The sequence below is a fragment of the Mesoplodon mirus genome (assembly GCF_964341445.2).
Source record: "Mesoplodon mirus genome assembly, chromosome: 15".
Classification (NCBI taxonomy): Eukaryota; Metazoa; Chordata; class Mammalia; order Artiodactyla; family Ziphiidae; genus Mesoplodon; species Mesoplodon mirus.
Genome location: NC_138991.1, coordinates 61,717,827 through 61,735,386, shown reverse-complemented (window position 1 = coordinate 61,735,386; position 17,560 = coordinate 61,717,827). Strand labels below are relative to the sequence as shown.

Here is a 17,560-nt window from a genome sequence, read left to right as displayed (position 1 = left end):
AGCCTCAGCCCTCTCTTTTTGAGAGCTTGCTCTCCTCCCTCCCTCGGGAAAGCCCCAGCTCAAACAGGTTTAAGCAACAAAGGGAATTCCCTGGCTCCTGTAACTGGGATGGCCGAGGGTGGTGCTTGCTTGCTCCAGGTACGGCTGCATCCAGGAGCCCAGTGTCCTCAGGCTCGTGTGCTGATCCTCAGCCTCACCCAGGCCTCTTGGTTCTGCATCACTTTGCATGCTGGCCTGTCCTCTCCTCCACCTGCAGGGGAAGGTGGCTGCCAGCAGCCCCTAGCCTACAATCACAGGGCTCTCATCTCTAAGCCAGAAAGAGACTCTTCCCATCTCAAATCGCAGAGAAGGCTCTGACTGGCCCTGGGCAAGTCACGTGCTCACTCTTGTGGACATACTGGCCAAGAGGCTGGGAGTCCTGTGATCGACATTCCCTCCAGAAGCAACAGTGGAGTAGGGGAGGGCCAGTCACCCAACGGACAAAGGGAGCTGGGCCACAGGAGCAGCAGGTGACCACAGTGGCATCTGCTATTGTTCTTCTGTGCTGGAGGTCTCTGGGGCCCATGTTGGAGCATCATCAATCAGTAGCCACTCTTCTTACCTTTGCGAGGCTTGGGGTTAAAAATCCAAGGGAGCGCTGCCAAGCTCTTGGCTTCTAAATTTCCCCAGACCTCAGGGCTGGAAGCTCCTTGGCTTGGTTTCTTTCTCCATCTTGTTCATTAACCTATTGTGGCCAGGACAGAAATGGCCCATTAGCAATAGGACCTGCCCAGGCACTGGGTTTAGGAGCCTGGGTCGTAAAATCTCCACAAAGTGGGGTTCAAACCCCAGCCATCCTTTCACTAGCTGTGTGACCTCCAGCAGGTGACTTAACCTCTCTTTGCCTAAATATCCTCATCTGTAAAATAGGGATAGCAGTGCCTACCTCATTCACTGGGTTGTAGTGGGATGAAACAAGAGTGGCTGTGAAGTCCTCAGCCTGGCACATGGAAAGCTCCTGATAAAAGTCAGTGGTTATTCTGATTATTTAATGCTTCTCATCCAAAGACTCCAGACTTCCTGTGAGGACACCCGTCACTGTTTTACACACTGTGCATCTGGAGAAAAGTGGGAGATTAGGATACTAGTTACTTCTGACTTTCCCTTTTTAGAAACTGCTTGTGTTCTCTGGGCACATCCACTCATCTGTAAGAGCATCATTCCAAGTGGTGTTTCCCTCAACAAGCTACAGAATGTTCTCCCCACGGGTTGAGACTTTTTTTCCTACCCTGCGTCTGGAATTTCTCCTCCTGTAAAATGAACCGATCACACAGTCGGTTTCAGCCAGGAAAACACGATGTTTCTTGTTCACCTGATCGTTTGCTCCAACCAGAAGCATTAAACATTTTAGATTTGGATATACCTCTGTTGTCTACCTCCTAGAACCCTGAAGGTTTCCCTGGGTTTGTTCAAGAATTACTCAGCTGTTGTTTAAAAGACTCAAGAGCATGTTCAACAGGGGTGACATCACCCTCAAGGGGTTGCAGACTGGTTCTTGGAGGGAAGAGGGTGGCACAAAAAAATCATGTTTTTAACATATAAAGCACAAATATAGTGTATTAGTTTCCTAGGGCTGCCGTACCAAATTACCACAAAGTTGTAGCTTAAAACAGTAGAGGGCTTCCCTGGTGGCGCAGTGGTTGAGAGTCTGCCTGCCGATGCAGGGGACACGGGTTCGTGCCCCGGTCCGGGAGGATCCCGCGTGCCGCGGAGCGGCTGGGCCCGTGAGCCATGGCCGCTGAGCCTGTGCGTCCGGAGCCTGTGCTCCGCAATGGGAGAGGCCACAACAGTGAGAGGCCTGCGTACCGCAAAAAAAAAAAAAAGTAAATAAAACCAAAATACAAAACTAAACTTCCAGGTGGAGATGAAACACAAGGTCCCTGGAGGAACACGTGAACTTGGTTGTTTATATTTCTGTGAGGAATAAAAACCTGCAGCATTTTCCTGGATCTTTGGACAAGTGGCAGTCAAGTTCCTGGACATGCTGTGAAAACCATTCCCCTCCTTCCTCCAACCTGGTCACAAACTCAGGACGGGGGCTGAGTGAGAAGGGAGAACTTTTGGTGGCTTGGTGGTGGGTATTGTGGGCTGTGGGCTGATGGGTCCAATAGGTGCTTGATGAGATGTGCCCCAGGACACCGACAGACCCTGGCCTGTGGCACCTACTGTAGGACCCAAACATCCTGTTCCCTGTAGGGAATGTCGCAGGCTGGCACGGCAGCTCTCCACGCCCTGTCTCCAGGGGAGACAAAGACATACAGACCCACAGATGCATCCCTGCAGGAACTTGGAGGCTGGGAGCTGGCCTGTGACATTTCACTTCTCTGAACCAAATACTTCCTTTCTAAAGTGAAACTAGACCCGTGTTACAGTAGCTCAGCTGCAGTGATGGGTTCAGTCAGCCTCCTGCATTCCTCTTCCTTTGCAGCTTTTCATCAAGGGGTGAAGCTTCAAGAGGCTTCACATTTCTCCCTGGATCCCCATCTCCACATTCATCCCAAGCCTAAGCCAGCCTCCTGGAGGATGACACCACGCAGACCAGAGCTGTGTGTTCAGCTGTGGCCACCCCAGACCAGGCCCCAGCTAGCCCATTAGCTGATGGTAGATACATAAGTGAGCCCACCTGGACTCACTGATCCTAGCCCAGATCAACAGAATCACCCAGCTGACCTTAGAAGCAGAAGAAACAATTATTTTTCATGAGAAGCAATGACTGGTTGTTTAAAGCCACCAGTTTTGGGCTCGTTTTCTGCACAGCACTAGGTAACCACTACAGTTACAGTCCAAGATCAAGGTGTTGGCAGATTCCATTCTTGGTGAGGGCCCGCTTCCTGGCTTGTAGACAGCCATCCTCTCACCGTGTGTTCTCACAGCCTTGTCCTTTTGTGTGCTCGCGGAGACGGTGCTCTCCTGTCTCCTCCTCTTCTTATAAGGGCACCACCCTCATGACCGCATCTAAGCCTAATTTAATTAAACCAAAGGCCCCACCTCCAAATACCATCACATTGGGAGTTAGGGCTTCAACATACAAACCTTGGGGGGACGCAAACATTCAGTCCATCACATGCCTGGATCTATTTGAGGACCTGCTGGAAACAGCAGCACCTCCCCTCCCCCCAAAGCTGCTAAGCACACAGTGATATATATTCATGGGGCAGGGTGTCGCCAGGCACTTCCTAAAGACACTTCGAGGCCACAAGTTGCAAACTCATACTCGCAGGGATGCAGGTCACAGGCGAGGGAAGCCAGCTGCTGGGGCTGTTATGAGCTGGAGAGGACAGATCCAGACGGCACCAGCCATTCTCAGCTCGGACAAGTCATTGCCTCCTTGCTGCGGCGGGAGGGCATCAGCTGGGGCTTCGAGCTCTTTCTTTTAAAGAGAAACCAGAGGACTTCCCTCGTGGTGCAGGGATTAAGAATCCGCCTGCCAATGCAGGGGACACAGGTTTGAGCCCTGGTCTGGGCAGATCCCACATGCTGCGGAGCAAATAAGCCCGTGCGCCATAACTCCTGAGCCTGCACTCTAGAGCCTGCGAGCCACAGCTACTGAAGCCCACGTGCCTAGAGCCCGTGCTCCGCAACAAGAGAAGCCACTGCAGTGAGAAGCCTGCGCACCACAACAAAGCGTAGCCCCCGCTTGCCACAACAAGAGAAAGCCTGTGTGCAGCAACAAAGACCCAGTGCTGCCAAAAATAAATAAATAAATTTATAAAAAAGAAAAAGAGAGAAACCAGAAAACTGGAGTTAATCTCTTGACTTCTAAGCGTTGGTAACTAATTTAAATTCTACTAAAACACGGTGCGGACTAAACTTTCCTCTTTCAAAGTCTGGTCCAGACACCTGCAGCCTTCACCTGGGAGGTCAGTGAGACCTGCAGACTCTGAGGCTCCAGCCCAGGCCAGAATCTGCATTTTTAGCGAGCTCTTCCAGGTGATTTGAGTACACTTTAAAGTGAGAACCCCTGGATTAAACAAAATAGATAAGGGAGCTGGACATGCCCCTGACTCAGGTTAAGCAGCTCCACCTGTCAAAATCTAGGGGTTCCTCAATTCCACGATTCCGCAGATGCCGCTCCAGGGGTCCTTTTATTATATCAATTTATTCAAGTGGTAGAAAAACCCTTTTGGCAGCAGGACAAAATAGCCTGTAAACATGATTTCACCCCTCTTCCCTTTAAGGAGCTTCCCATAACAGGAAATAGAATTCTAGTTGGCAAGTTCAGTGATGAGGTCTGTAAAAAGGGGTCCCCCTTGATGTGGCCATAGTCTCTTCACCCCATCCGAGGGGGCTGGCTGGACCCTGCCACTTGGCCACAGTTCGGTCATCATGAGTTCCACTGGCAGCGGCCCCTGCCCCAGGAGGCCGGAGGCTCTTTGGCAGCAGCGGGGCAGGCCCTTGGGGGACAGGCCTCGTGAGCGGCAGGCACAGGCAGGCAGGGAAGGAGGCAGTCTCTCCAGGGCGCGCTGTACTGCTAGGGTTGCACGTGCCACGGCAGGCGGCCAGGTGAGGGGCTGAGGCACAGGTGCTGTCAGAGGCCTGGCTTGGCACGTGGGTCGAGACCTCCCAGATGGTCAGTGGCCTTGGAATTACCCCTGCAGAAGCCAGAGCTCATGGCAACGAGCCTCCAGAACAGGTCATGACGGGCAGCTGGAGGTGTCAGTCCTTGAAGGGGTTACAGGTGTCACCCGGTTGCTCCTTCTCAGCAGCCAGGACCTCCCCGTTCATCTCCTGCAGTGGGTGGTAGACGTAGGCCCCATCCAGGTGCCGGCTCCGCGCTGCCCTTGACCCGAGGAATAAGGACACGTTTGCCACCGTGCTGATCAGCAGAAGGAAAACCAGGGCCAAGGTGATGGCCAGCCAGGTGGTCCTGGGGGCAGGAGAGAAACCCCGGACGGGGACACTGTTGGGCGATTCGGGCTGGGGGTGTGCTGGAGGGGCTCCCTCCATCCCCTCACTTGGCTCCTCCACCCAGAACAGGGACACAGGGTCGGGGGCCTCCAGGGACCGCACAGGAACTGTCGAGGAACAAACGGGCCTGGTGGGGTGGAGGGCACACTCCACGCATGTTCAGGAGCAGTGGGGACAGTTGTCATGTGGGACTAAGGCCGGTGCGGCCACATCTCCTGATATTTCAAGAGCAGCCATGGAAAAAGAAGATTTTTACGTGAACGTTACTGAGTTTCAGATGTTGCTAATAAGTGTAAGTTTCAACGGGTACAGGCCACATATAACACAGCTGGGGACCTAATCTGCCCCGGGAGGCAGAAGTTTGCATTCTGTGCTTCCGGGGATGTTGACAACAGAGGCTGGGTTCTCTCCAGGGTCCTCAAAGCACACAGAGCAGGGAGGACCCGCACCCCTTCCTCCAAGGCAGGGAGCTGGCGGGGATGGGTGGGGTCCTTCAATGATCTTTTTTCCTTCACGTGAGTCTTTGTCTGAAGCCCTCAACGCAAAAGCAGACTGCTCGGGCGGCAGGGCCTGCAGCCGTGCCCCTCAGCACCCCATGGCTCCCCTTCCCTCACTGCAGGACCATGTGGTCTCACACCCGAGGCGGCTGAGCTTGGGGTGCAGGGCTCCCGGGAACCACGGTCCCTGCTCAGCTGCATTTCCCAGCACACTTCCAGGATTTTCCTCCAGGCCCCACCCGACTCACAGGATCAGGACCTCCAGGAGGGATCTGGGATCTGCGTTTGTGATGAGCTCCCAGGTGCTGCCTCCAGGACAAGGCCAAGGGGCTTTTCATTCACACCTACACCTGGCTTCCCACTTTGAGGGGACGGGGCTGGGACGGGCACCCAGGGGGTTATGGGACGTGAGAACCATGAGAAGAGAGGTTCTCCAAGTGGGGCTCCCAGACCGACAGCATTGGTTCTTGAACCCAGATTTTTTTTTTTTTTTGCGGTACGCGGGCCTCTCACTGTTGTGGCCTCTCCCGTTGCGGAGCACAGGCTCCGGACGCGCAGGCTCAGCGGCCACGGCTCATAGGCCCAGCCGCTCCACGGCATGTGGAATCTTCCCAGACCAGGGCACGAACCCGTGTCCCCTGCATCAGCAGGCGGACTCTCAACCACTGCGCCACCAGGGAAGCCCAGCTCTCTCTTTTAATACACTCCCTTGGAGGTCAAGTTGAAGACCCCCTGCACTAGAAAATAAAGACCCAACACGAGGGGTGAACACCCCCAGGTGTCAGAGAAATGACGTGAACTGCTCAGGGCTTCATACTTCTTGCACCGGAAGCTGAGAAAAAAAGCCCACACCCTGCCCCCTAGATTCCACTGGGGTGTTGGCCAGGGTCCTTCTCAGCATCTCCCTGGACAGCACAGGTGGCTGCGAGCACCACCTAGGACTCTCCCTGTGCTTATGTCAGAGAATTGTCATCTGGTGCCCAGCTGCCACTTCCTAGCCTTGCCCAGACCCTGAGCAGAGGCCACGCCTCGAAGGCAGAGGGAGGGGGGATTCCTCCCACCCCTGCCCCAGCTCCCAGCAAAGCACCTACCTGGTGAAAAGGGAGAGTTCTCCTGTCTGCAGGGTGTCCTCGGGTGGCGGGAGACACTGCTTCACTGCAAGATGCCAGAGAGAGGCTGAAGGTTGGGAGAGGAGGGGTCTGCCCCCTGCTGTCCCCGGGGAGCGTGGGAGGGGCCGTACCTTGGGAGAGGATGCTGTTCAAGGTGCGTGACCCAGCGAGGCTGCAGTTGCCGGTCTGGGGGTCGCAGGGACACTGGTGCTCACACTTGCAAGGGCTCTGGCAGCCTGGCCCGTACCAGCCGAGGGGACACTCTGCAGGGAGGAGCCAGGAGGACAGAGGTGGAGGCCTCGGTGGCAGGGCCTCTCTCTGCACTGCCGGGATGGGCCCAGGGGTGTGCTGAACTGAGCTGATGCACAAGCATCCCCTGGGCGGGGCTCCCTCCTGGCTGAGTCAGGGGCCCTTCCAGCTTACCCTGCACACAGATGTCTCCAGTGAAACCAGGGGGACAGGCGCAGGTCCCCCGAACTGGGTCACAGGTGGCTCCATTATGACACTGACACTTCTTGGCACAGTCCTCCCCGAAGGAGCCGCTGGTGCACGCTGGGATGGGGGAAGCAGGGCCTTTGCAAAATCTGGTCCTGCCCCCCAACCCCACCCCAGGCGGGGGCCAAAAGGATTGCAAACGCAACTCTCTCGCCCCAAGTGGCCCTGTAGGTTCACATGTTCTACCAACAGATTGTTCTGGAGAACTTGGTACGCGGCAGGCCCTGAGGCTGTGATCTCATGGAGGGCAGGCAGCCAGCAAGCCAGAAAGCAGGTGTCAAAGGACAAGGGAGGACACACGCTGGAGGGAAGGGACCGATTGTGGCAGCAGCCAAGCACTGAGGAGGTGGGGTGGGGAGGCCTCTGAGGACCTGACATTGAGGCTTGGAGAGCAGGGCGTGGCTGGAGCCCCCGGGGCCTGGCAGGTCACGCTGAGGAGTTCAAATTTTTCACTCAGAGCCAAAGAAAGCCACTAAGGATTTAAGCTATGGAGGGTTATAAGTGCGTTGAGCTGTGTCCTCCCAAAGATACGTTCTAATCCCCAGAAGCTGTGAATGTGAACTTATTTGGAAATAGGATCTTTGCAGATGCAATTAAGTTAAGGATCTTGAAATGAAAACATCCTGCATTTAAGGTGGACCGAAGTCCAGTGGCCTGGGGTCCTTGTAAGAGGACAGAGCGGGAGACTGGAGACAGGGGAGAAGGCTGTGCCTGTGAAGTCTGAGGCAGAGACGGGGGTGATGCAGCCACCAGCCCAGGAATGCATGGGGCCCCCAGAAGCTGGAAGAGGCAGGAAGCCCCCTCCCCCAGACCTTTCAGAGCCAGTGCAGCCCTACTGACCCCTTGATTATGGAGTTCTGGCCTCCAGAACTGTGAGAGAATAAAGTAATGTTTTAAGCCTGAGTTGGTGGAATCTCTTGCAGCAACCCCAGGACACTAATACAGTGATTTACACGTGAGGCAAAAGCATGAGACAAGAGGGAAGCGGCTTGCAGACCAGGAGGCAGGGATAAAGGCAGCTGAGGCTCACAGCTGCCAGGCTCACCCTCTCCCGTGTGCCCAGGGGGCCGGGAAGGAGGCTGGCCTGGTGGCTTTTACCTTCACTGCAGTTGGACCCTGTCCATCCAGCTTCGCAGCGGCAGCCGGCTGCCAAGACAAGACCGAGAAGGTCAGGTGAGGGCCCAGGCAGGGCTGGGGCAGTGAGAGCGGGGAGCCCGGGCTGGAGCTGCCTCCCAAAGAGCCCCACTCACTCTCCGTGCAGAGCCCATGCTGGCTGCAGTTGGCGGGGCCACAGTCCAGCTCGCTGCAGGCGGCGCCCTGCCAGAAGCGCCCCGTGCACTGGCAGCGCCCCTCCACGCAAGTCCCGTGGCCGTTGCAGTCAGACGGCTGGCAGCGGGGCTCGTGCACACACACCACGGTGGACACGCGGCGAGGACAGCGCCACATGTTGTCCTGGCTGCAGAGGAAACAGGAGTGTGAAGAGAGGCTGAAGTGCTGGCCACCCCAGCAAACCCTCAAACCGCCCCCCCCCTGCAGCCCCTGAGGGCTGCCTTTCCCTGCCTCTCTTCATTGTCCCTTCTCCAGCCTTTTACAGGTTCTTCCCATCCCTGACAATCCCTTCCACCCCAGGACCTTTGCACATGCTCTTCTGTGCCCAGAAGGCTCTCCCATGCCCACCTAGCCCCTCATCCTCCAGATCTCAGCTCATGCTTCACTATCCTCAGGTCTCTCCTGACCAATCACCCCCTTCCATTGGCCTGGGCAGTGCTGGTATGCTACATATACTTCCTGTAAGCAGCGAGAAGCAGGGATCTTGGCTCCTCCTGCTCTCTGCTGAATCCCCAGAGCTGGGCACAGAGCAGGTACTCAATATTTGTTGAATGAGACAGTCGGGGACAAGCTTGGCCTTGGACCTCAACAAGGGGGCTCTGGTATGCTTACCAGTGATCGGACGGGTAACTGGCCAAGGTCCCGTTGAGCACGAAGGTGGCAGAGCCCCCTCCGTCCAGGTTGATGGCATTGACCACTTTCTGTTTCAGCAGGAACTCCGCCATCTCCCACAGGTTAATGCTGTGGCACAAGACCAGTGCTGCTGACCTTGCCACAACTGTTTCTGGGTTAATGCATCTTACTTTCCACAGTGGACAGTATCACACACCCGCTACGGCAGGCAAATTTCTAAGTGCCCCCCCAAAAGTGTCCTGTCCCAATCCCGGGAAGCTATGACTATAACAAGAGATCACTCTCCTGATCATGTTATGATACATGGCACAGCTGTCTGCAAATGGGCACACTGTCCTGGATTATCTGGGTGGCCCCGATGGAATCACAGGAGCCCTTAAAAGCAGAGAGCTTTCTATGGCTGAGGCAGAAGAGGAAGTGAGAGAGATTGGAAATACAAGGAGATTAGATGGATTTGACACACCTTTTGCAGCTTGAAGATATACAAGAGGAGGGGGAATGTGGGCAGCCTCATGAGTGGAGAGGCCCCCAGCCAGCAATGACACAAAGACCTCAGTCCTACAACCCCAAGGAACTGTATTCTGCCAACAACCTGAAGGAGCTGGGAAGAGGATTCTTCCCCAGAAGCTCCAGATAAGCACCCTGCCTGGCCAACAGCTGGATTTTGTCTGTGGGGCATCCTGAACAGAGAACTCAGTTGGGCCCCCCTACCCACTGACTCCTGACCTACAAAGGTTTGATCTAACAAATCAGTGCTGCCTGCGCTAATTTGTTACACAGCAACAGCAGACTAGCACACTCACTTTACAGAGGAGGAAACAGCAGCTCAGAGAGGTCAAATGACTTGTCTATGGCCACAGAGCCAGCACATGGCCAAGCTAGGATTGGAACTGAGGTCTACTCCCAGCTAACTTTGTAATAATTTCCTTTCAACCCAAGCAGAGCTCAGGAGAGATGAGGCCCTAAGCTGGCGAGACTGAGAGCAAGTGTGTGGAAGATGATGAGTTCTTGGAAGTGGGACAGATCTAGGGACCCTCTGCCTGTGGGAAGACAGGGAACAGATGGGTGTGAACATCCCCAGGGAACAGCTGGAGGTCAGAAGGGCAGCTGCTGGTGGGCTGAAGTTCCTCAGAGCAGGACTCAGCCCAGGCCTAGAGGCCCTGGCTCACAGCACTCACCCCCGCTGCTCCGTCTGCCCGTCCACGTGGAAGAGCACCAGCTGCCCCTCCCGGTCGTGGCCCACGGCTGTCCTGGCTGACATCACGTTCACAAATTTGCTGAAGGAACCTGAAGGAGAGGCAGCCTGGCTGATCACTTGGCCCTTCGGGAGGCTGACTAAGCTCTACCTGCCACTTCCTGCCAGTCACTCTCCACAGAGACATCACTCTCTACCTCCAGGTCTATGCATGCAACATCTCTCTTCCTGTGCCCCGCCCCACTCAGTCTCCAAAGAGTAGCCAAAGGGCTGTTCTTCAATGTAAATCAAGATCAAACTCCAGATGAAAATGCTCCAACGGCCTCCACTGTCCTTGGAACAAAATCCAAATGCCTTACCAAGGCCTGGCATGACCTCCTTAGCCTGCTTCTTCTACCTCATCTCCTGGGGGCCCACCCCTCTGAACACCCTGCAGCCACTTTCTACTTCTGGCTGGACTGCACTTCTCCCCAGCTCTTCCCATGGCTTGCGCCTTCTGATCTAAGTCACCTCCTCCATGAGGCCTTCCCTGACTGCACAGTCTAAAACAGCCCATTTCCATATCAGGGCCATGAGGAACCTTCCCTGTCCCAGTATTCCATATCCCAGTGGTTCTCAAAATCGAATGTCAATCAGAATCACACCGGGGGCTCCTTAGAACACACTCTTGGGCCTCACCCCCAGGGATTCTGATTCTGTAGCACCGAGGCACAGGGGTAGGGGCTGAAGTTCTGCATTTATAACAGGTTCCTCGGTGATGCTGCTGATCCACAAACATTTTAGGAACACTTCTCTATTCTCTTGTTCATAGCTCCTTTCCTCTAACTTTTTCTTTCTTAGCATTTACCACTTCTTTTCAGTATACTTAATATCTATTTCCTTTCTTATATATTCCACAATGCAGGGATCTTATCTGCTTTAATCCCCACTGATCCCCAATACCTAGAATAGTACTTGTTGAAAGACGTCCCCCGCCACTCCACCGGTCCTGGTAAGAGGCTTGTTGCCAACACCCCCACTCATCACCCACATCTCATCATACTCATTGCCCCTCCCCCACCTGTTTCCTGTGTCTCATCGCACTCAGCCGCCTGACTCTCGTTAATGTAGATGCTTCCGTTGCGAATCAGCCACACGACCCCGCTCAGCAGCTGCACAAACGGATTCTCAGTGTCCAGCACCTCCTCTTCAGACAGGTACCTGGACACAGGGAAGGCATGAGATTCAGTCAACAGCAGTGGCAGCTGCAGGGAGTGCCCTCCCCCCCCACTACCCCCGCCCACCCCGCCGCCTGGCTACTTGATTCCTCCTCATGCCCAGTAACCTGCCTGGTCCTGGAAGCAATCTTTGCAAACAGTCTACGCATCCCAATCTACACTTCATTTAACAGAAACAACCATCCTCAACAGATCACAAGTCCACCTATGGCCCTCAATCTCTCAGGCCGTCACCCCAGCCAAACTACCATCTGATGCCTGCAACCTCCTCTTAATTGGTCTCCTTGCTTCTACTACGGCCCAACCAGCCTAGTATCCAGCAGGGTCAGAGCAAGCTTTTAAATGACGAAAGTCAAAATAAATAAATAAATGACCAAAGTTGGTCCTGTCCTCCTCTGATACTTTGCTCCTTCCTTCAGTCCCTCACACACACCAAGCCCCTCTGCACCTCTGAGCCTTAGTGCTTGCTGTTCCTTCTGACTGCAATGCTCTTCCTCCAGTTCTGACTCTGGCTGACTTGTGATTAATTTTCATGTCTCAACTCAAAGGTCACCTCCTCAGTCTTTCCTGATAACCTTCCCGAAACTCAACACTCTATTTACAATCTGTTCAACCTGTTTATTGCTTCACTGCACATACACAATTTGAATTAACTTAATTATCTCCCTGGGTTTTGTTTATTTTTCCTAGTAATGGTGGTGGGGGGGGGTAGTGTCCTTTTTTGAAGGTAAAGACTGTGCTTGTTCACAGCTATATCCCCAGTACGCAGCACATTGACCGACACAAAGCAAGCGCTACACGATACTGGAAAACGAATAAACTCTACAAGGAAGGCATTACTTTCCCCATCCTGAAGATGAGAAAACGGAGGCTCAGTTTGGTTAGGGGACTTGAGCACGGCGGCACGGCTACACCTCAACTCTCAGGACCTCTGCTCTAGAATCTAGGGCCTAGACAGTCACGGGACTCCCTGCCTCCTCACCCGGTGACCAGGGTTCCGTCGCGGCGGATCCCGAACTGGGCGTTCTGCAGCCCCCCGGCGCTGCTCACCCGCCGCCCGTCGCTCACAACGTTCCCCAGGCACTCGCCCGTGTCCATGCGGAAGAAGCCGCCATTCTGGGCGACGCTGCAGCCGGCCGCCCGCGCCGTCTCCTCCACGGTGGCGCGGCGCCTTGAAGCGCAGCCGCCGGGCCCGCCGGGCTCCAGCACCGAGAAGGTGCGCAGGGGCTCGGCGGCCCGCGTCAGGTGGCCGGGCACCGCGCGGTCTGCGAAGTGCGAGACGAAGATGCGTACGGCGGGGCCGCGTGCGCCGGGGTTTGAGAGGGACGGCGGCCAACTCTCGTGCTCGCGGCTGCCGGCGCGCACCCTTGTGCAGTCCCGGGCAGAGCGCGCCCGCGCGCGGGAGTAAGGCAGCAGCAAGTCATCGTCGCGGGAGGCCCTGCTGGGATGGGGCAGACCTGAGCTCGGAGTGCTGTGCGGGGGTCTGGGGGACCCCCCAACGAGGCTTGCCCCCGGCAGCTGTACTCACCCCGAGCCGAGGTCGCCGGACGCCTCACCGAGGAAGCCGCGCAGTGAAATGAAGAAGAGAAGGAAACGACCAATGGAGGCCGCCATGTTGGACTCGGGCCTCCGGTCACGTGGGCCCACCCCACATGACTCAGGACTTCTGGTGGCAGCTTTTAACTCTGAATTGCTTATACTTTTTTGGATATCCCGAGATCTCTTACTGTAATTTACCGTGTTATTTTAGAAGGGGCGGGCGCTGGGGCGGCGGGAAGTTTTCACGTTGAAAACTGCTTTATATCCAGGTGCCAAAAATCATCAGCAAACAAGCCAAAGTCTGCCACCAACTTCCCTGCCCCTGGAAGTCCTCTGTTCTCAGTCAACTAGGAGTTGCAGGTGGCAGGCAGTCTATGGCAAGTTCTGACCTTTATTCTTCTCCCTACTTAGATGTTTTTCACTCCTTTGCCAAGTTGTTGTAAGTGTAAGAGGGAGAACAAATCTGACTCCACATTAGATCTGTTTCTTTAACTTTTGTATTCTGTTGCTTTTGCTACAAGTTAAGAATGTTGCCTATAGCCTGAAATATACAGGATAGCCCATTCTCAAGCCTCTAACATTTAAAGGTATAACACGTTTCCATTCATATAGAGATAAAAAGTTGCAGAACAGAGGATAACATTTGTCCTGTTGGAGGTTTACATGAACATTGTAACCTGACCTTTGTGGGCAGCTTCAAGAACAAAGGATTCTGGCACCAAGAAGTCTGCAACAACCAACAACACCCCTTTCCCTTTTTAGTATAAAAGAGGCCTGAATTCTAATTTGGGTAAGATGGGTCTTTGGGACACTGTGTAATAGGGAAGAACCTTTTGTATTCTATTACAACTTAACCACTAAAGGCATGTTGCCTATAAGCTTAAATTATACGTAATAGCCCATCTCTGGGAACCCTGCCTCCCAGGTAATGAGCATTAAGCTAAAATACCTTTGTTTAGTTCACAGAAAACATCCTGACCAGGCCCACCTGTGAATGACTGCAGGGAGGAAGAAATTAACACATCCCCTCCGGAGGCTGATGCAAGCCAGGAAGTGTTTGACTTTGCTCCCTCTTTTTAAAAATTAATTAATTAATTAATTGGCTGTGCCAGTTCTTAGTTGCAGCACACAGGATCTTTGTTGCGGCATGTGGGATCTTTTAGTTGAGGCATGTGGGATCTAGTTCCCTGACCAGGGATCAAACCCAGGCCCCCTGCATTGGGAGTGAGAGTTTTAACCACTGGACCACCAGGGAAGTCCCTCTCCCTTTTAGTTTTTTTTTCTATTTTTAAAAATAGATTTGTTTATTTATTTAGGCTGCATTGGGTCTTCATTGCTGCACGTGGGCTTTCTCTAGTTACGGCGAATGGGGGCTACTCTTCGTTGCAGTGTGAGGGCTTTTCATTGTGGTGGCTTCTCGTTGCAGAGCACAGGCTGTAGGTGTGCAGGCTTCAGTAGATGTGGCGCACAGGCTTAGTGGCTCTGCAGCATGTGGGATCCTCCAGGACCAGGGATTGAACCCTTGTCCTCTGCGTTGGCAGGCAGACTCCCAACCACTGCACCAGCGGGGAAGTCCCTCAGTTTGTCTTTTAAAAAGTCCCAAAATACAGTTCTAGCCAAACCAGCTAACTCAGGACTTCTCCTTTGCTCACACCTACTCTTTTTTTTTAAAAAATAGATCTTTATTGGAGGATAATTGCTTCACAATACTGTGTTAGTTTCTGTTGCACAACAAAGCAAATTAGCCATATGCATACACATGTCCCCATATCCCCTCCCTCTTGAGCCTCCCTCCCCTCCTCCCTATCCCACCCCTCTAGGTCATCACAAAGCACCAAGCAGATCTCCCTGTGCTATGCTGCTGCTTCCCACAAGCCAACTATTTTACGTTCAATAGTGTATATATGTCGATGCTACTCTCACTTCACCCCAGCTTCCCCCTCCCACCCCATGTCCTCAAGTCCATTTTCTATGTCTGTCTCTTTATTCTTGCCCAGCAACTAGGTTCATCAGTACCATTTTTTTTGGCTCCATATATATGCGTTAGCATACAGTATTTGTTTTTCTCTTTCTGAGTTACTTCACTGTGTATGACAGTCTCTAGGTCCATCCACCTCACTACAAATAACTAAATTTCGTTTCTTTTTATGGCTGAGTAATAGTCCATTGTATATATGTGCCATATCTTCTTTATCCACTCATCTGTCAATGGACATTTAGGTTGGTTCCATGTCCTGGCTATTGTAAATAGAGCTGCAATGAACATTGTGGTACATGACTCTTTTTGAATTATGGTTTTCTCAGGGTATATGTCCAGTAGTGGGATTGCTGGGTCATATGGTAGTTCTATTTTTAGTTTTTTAAGGGACTTCCGTACTATTTTCCATAGTGGTTGTATCAATTTACATTCCCACCAACAGTGCAGGAGGGTTCCCTTTTCACCACACCCTTTCTAGCATTTATTGTTTCTAGATTTTTTGATAATGGCCATTCTGACCGGCATGAGGTGATACCTCATTGTAGTTTTGATTTGCATTTCTCTAATAATTAGCGACGTTGAGCATCTTTTCATGTGCCTTTTGGCCATGTGTATGTCTTCCTTGGTGAAATGTCTGTTTAGTTCTTCTGCCCATTTTTTAACTGGAATGTTTGTTTTTTTGATATTGAGCTCCATGAGCTGTTTGTATATTTTGGAGATTAATCCTTTGTCTGTTGTTTCATTTGCAAATATTTTCTCCCATTCTGAGTGTTGTCTTTTTGTCTTCTTTATGGTTTCCTCTGCTGTGCAAAAGCTTTTAAGTTTAATTAAGTCCCATTTGTTTATTTTTGTTTTTATTTCTGTTACTCTAGGAGGTGGGTCAAAAAAGATCTGGCTGTGGTTTATGTTAAAGGGTGTTTTTCCTATGTTTTCCTCTAGGAGTTTTATAGTGTCTGATCTTATATTTAAGTCTTTAATCCATTTGGAGTTTATTTTTAGTGTATGGTGTTAGGTAGTCTTCTAATTTCATTCTTTTACATGTAGCTGTACAGTTTTCCCAGCACCACTTATTGAAGAGGCTGTCTTTTCTCCATTGTATGTTCTTGCCTCCTTTGTCATAAATAAGGTGCCCATATGTGTGTGGGTTTATCTCTGGGTATTCTATCTTGTACCGTTGATCTATATTTCTGTTTTTGTGCCAGTCCCATACTGTCTTGATTACTGTAGCTTTGTGGTATAATCTGAAGTCAGGGAGCTTGATTCCTCCAACTCCATTTTTCTTTCTTGAGATTGAATTGGTTATTCGGGGTCATTTGTGTTTCTTATGAATTGTAAAATTTTTTGTTCTAATTCTGTGAAGAATACCATTGGTAGTTTGATAGGGATTGCATTCAGTTTGTAGATTGTTTTGGGTAGTATGGTCATTTTCACAATATTGATTCTTTTAATTCAAGAATATGGTATATTTCTCCATCTGTTTATGTCATCTTTGATTTCTTTCATCAGTGTTTTATAGTTTTCTGAGTACAAGTATTTCACCTCTTCAGGCAGGTTTATTCCTAGGTATTTTATTCTTTTTGTTGCAGTGGTAAATGGGAGTGTTTCCTTAATTTCTCTTTCCGATCTTTTGTTGTTGGTGTATAGGAATGCAAGAGATTTCTGTGTGTTAATTTTGTATCCTGTAACCTTACCAGATTCATTGATTAGCTCTAGTAGTTTTCTGGTGGCATCTTTAGGATTCTCTATGTATAGTATCATGTCATCCACAAACAGTGACAGTTTTACTTCTTCTTTTCCAATTTGTATTCCTTTTATTTCTTTTCTTCTCTGATTGCTGTGGCTAGGACTTCCAAAACTATGTTGAATAAGAGTGGTGAGAGTGGACATCCTTGTCTTGTTCCTGATCTTAGTGGAAATGCTTTCAGTTTTTCACCATTGAGAACAATGCTGGCTGTGGGTTTGTCATATATGGCCTTTATTATGTTGAGGTAAGTTCCCTCTATGGCCATTTTCTGGAGAGTTTTTATCATAAATAGGTGTTGAATTTTGTCAAAAGGTTTTTCTGCATCTATTGAGATGATCATATGGTTTTTATTCCTTAATTTGTTATTGTGGTGTATCACATTGATTGATTTGCATATATTGAAGAATCCTTGCATCCCTGGGATAAATCCCACTTGATCATGGTGTATGATCCTTTTAACGTGCTGTTGGATTCTGTTTGCTAGTATTTTGTTCAGGATTTTTGCATCTATGTTCATCAGTGATATTGGTCTAAACTTTTTTTTTGATATCTTTTTCTGGTTTTGGTGTCAGGGTGATGGTGGCTTTGTAGAATGAATTTGGGAGTGTTTCTCCCTCTGCAATTTTTTGGAAGAATTTGAGAAGGATCGATGTTAGCTCTTCTCTAAATGTTTGATAGAATTTGTACCTGTGAAGCCATCTGGTCCTGGACTTTTGTTTGTTGGAAGATTTTAAATTACAGTTTCAATTTCATTACTTGTGATAGGTCTGTTTATATTTTCTAATTCTTCCTGGTTCAGTCTTGGAAAAGTGTACCTTTTCAAGAATTTGTCCATTTCTTCATGGTTGTCCCTTTCATTGGCATATAGTTGTTTGTA

At 51.2% G+C, this 17,560-nt stretch overlaps 1 protein-coding gene across 2 annotated transcripts; it reads right to left on the bottom strand.

Moving 5' to 3' along the window:
- Positions 1-4,119: 4,119 nt before the first annotated feature.
- NAGPA (N-acetylglucosamine-1-phosphodiester alpha-N-acetylglucosaminidase) lies at positions 4,120-13,047 on the bottom strand. 2 transcript variants are annotated; one of them, XM_082643473.1, is made up of 11 exons: positions 12,951-13,047; positions 12,405-12,863; positions 11,266-11,405; positions 10,189-10,297; positions 8,990-9,118; positions 8,299-8,504; positions 8,147-8,194; positions 6,977-7,105; positions 6,685-6,816; positions 6,536-6,599; positions 4,120-4,906 (listed from the first exon to the last, which is right to left on the bottom strand). In XM_082643473.1, the coding sequence occupies exons 1-11, from the start codon at positions 13,034-13,036 to the stop codon at positions 4,696-4,698; spliced, it is 1,713 nt and encodes a 570-aa protein (XP_082499599.1). In that variant the 5' UTR covers positions 13,037-13,047; the 3' UTR covers positions 4,120-4,695. The 2 variants fall into 2 exon arrangements, with proteins under 2 accessions (XP_082499599.1, XP_082499600.1); XM_082643474.1 differs by having other exon boundaries at positions 12,405-12,860.
- Positions 13,048-17,560: the final 4,513 nt, after the last annotated feature.

What these genes read in the sequence shown, in the direction of transcription:
- NAGPA (XM_082643473.1), bottom strand. Translation starts at nt 13,036, where the DNA reads ATGGCGGCCTCCATTGGTCGTTTCCTTCTCTTCTTCATTTCACTGCGC. An exon ending in GCATGGGCTCTGCACGGAGA is followed by an intron (nt 8,195 to 8,298) that starts GTGAGTGGGGCT and finishes TTGTCTTGGCAG; the next exon opens with CCGGCTGCCGCTGCGAAGCT. An exon ending in TGGAGACATCTGTGTGCAGG is followed by an intron (nt 6,817 to 6,976) that starts GTAAGCTGGAAG and finishes TCCTCCCTGCAG; the next exon opens with AGTGTCCCCTCGGCTGGTAC.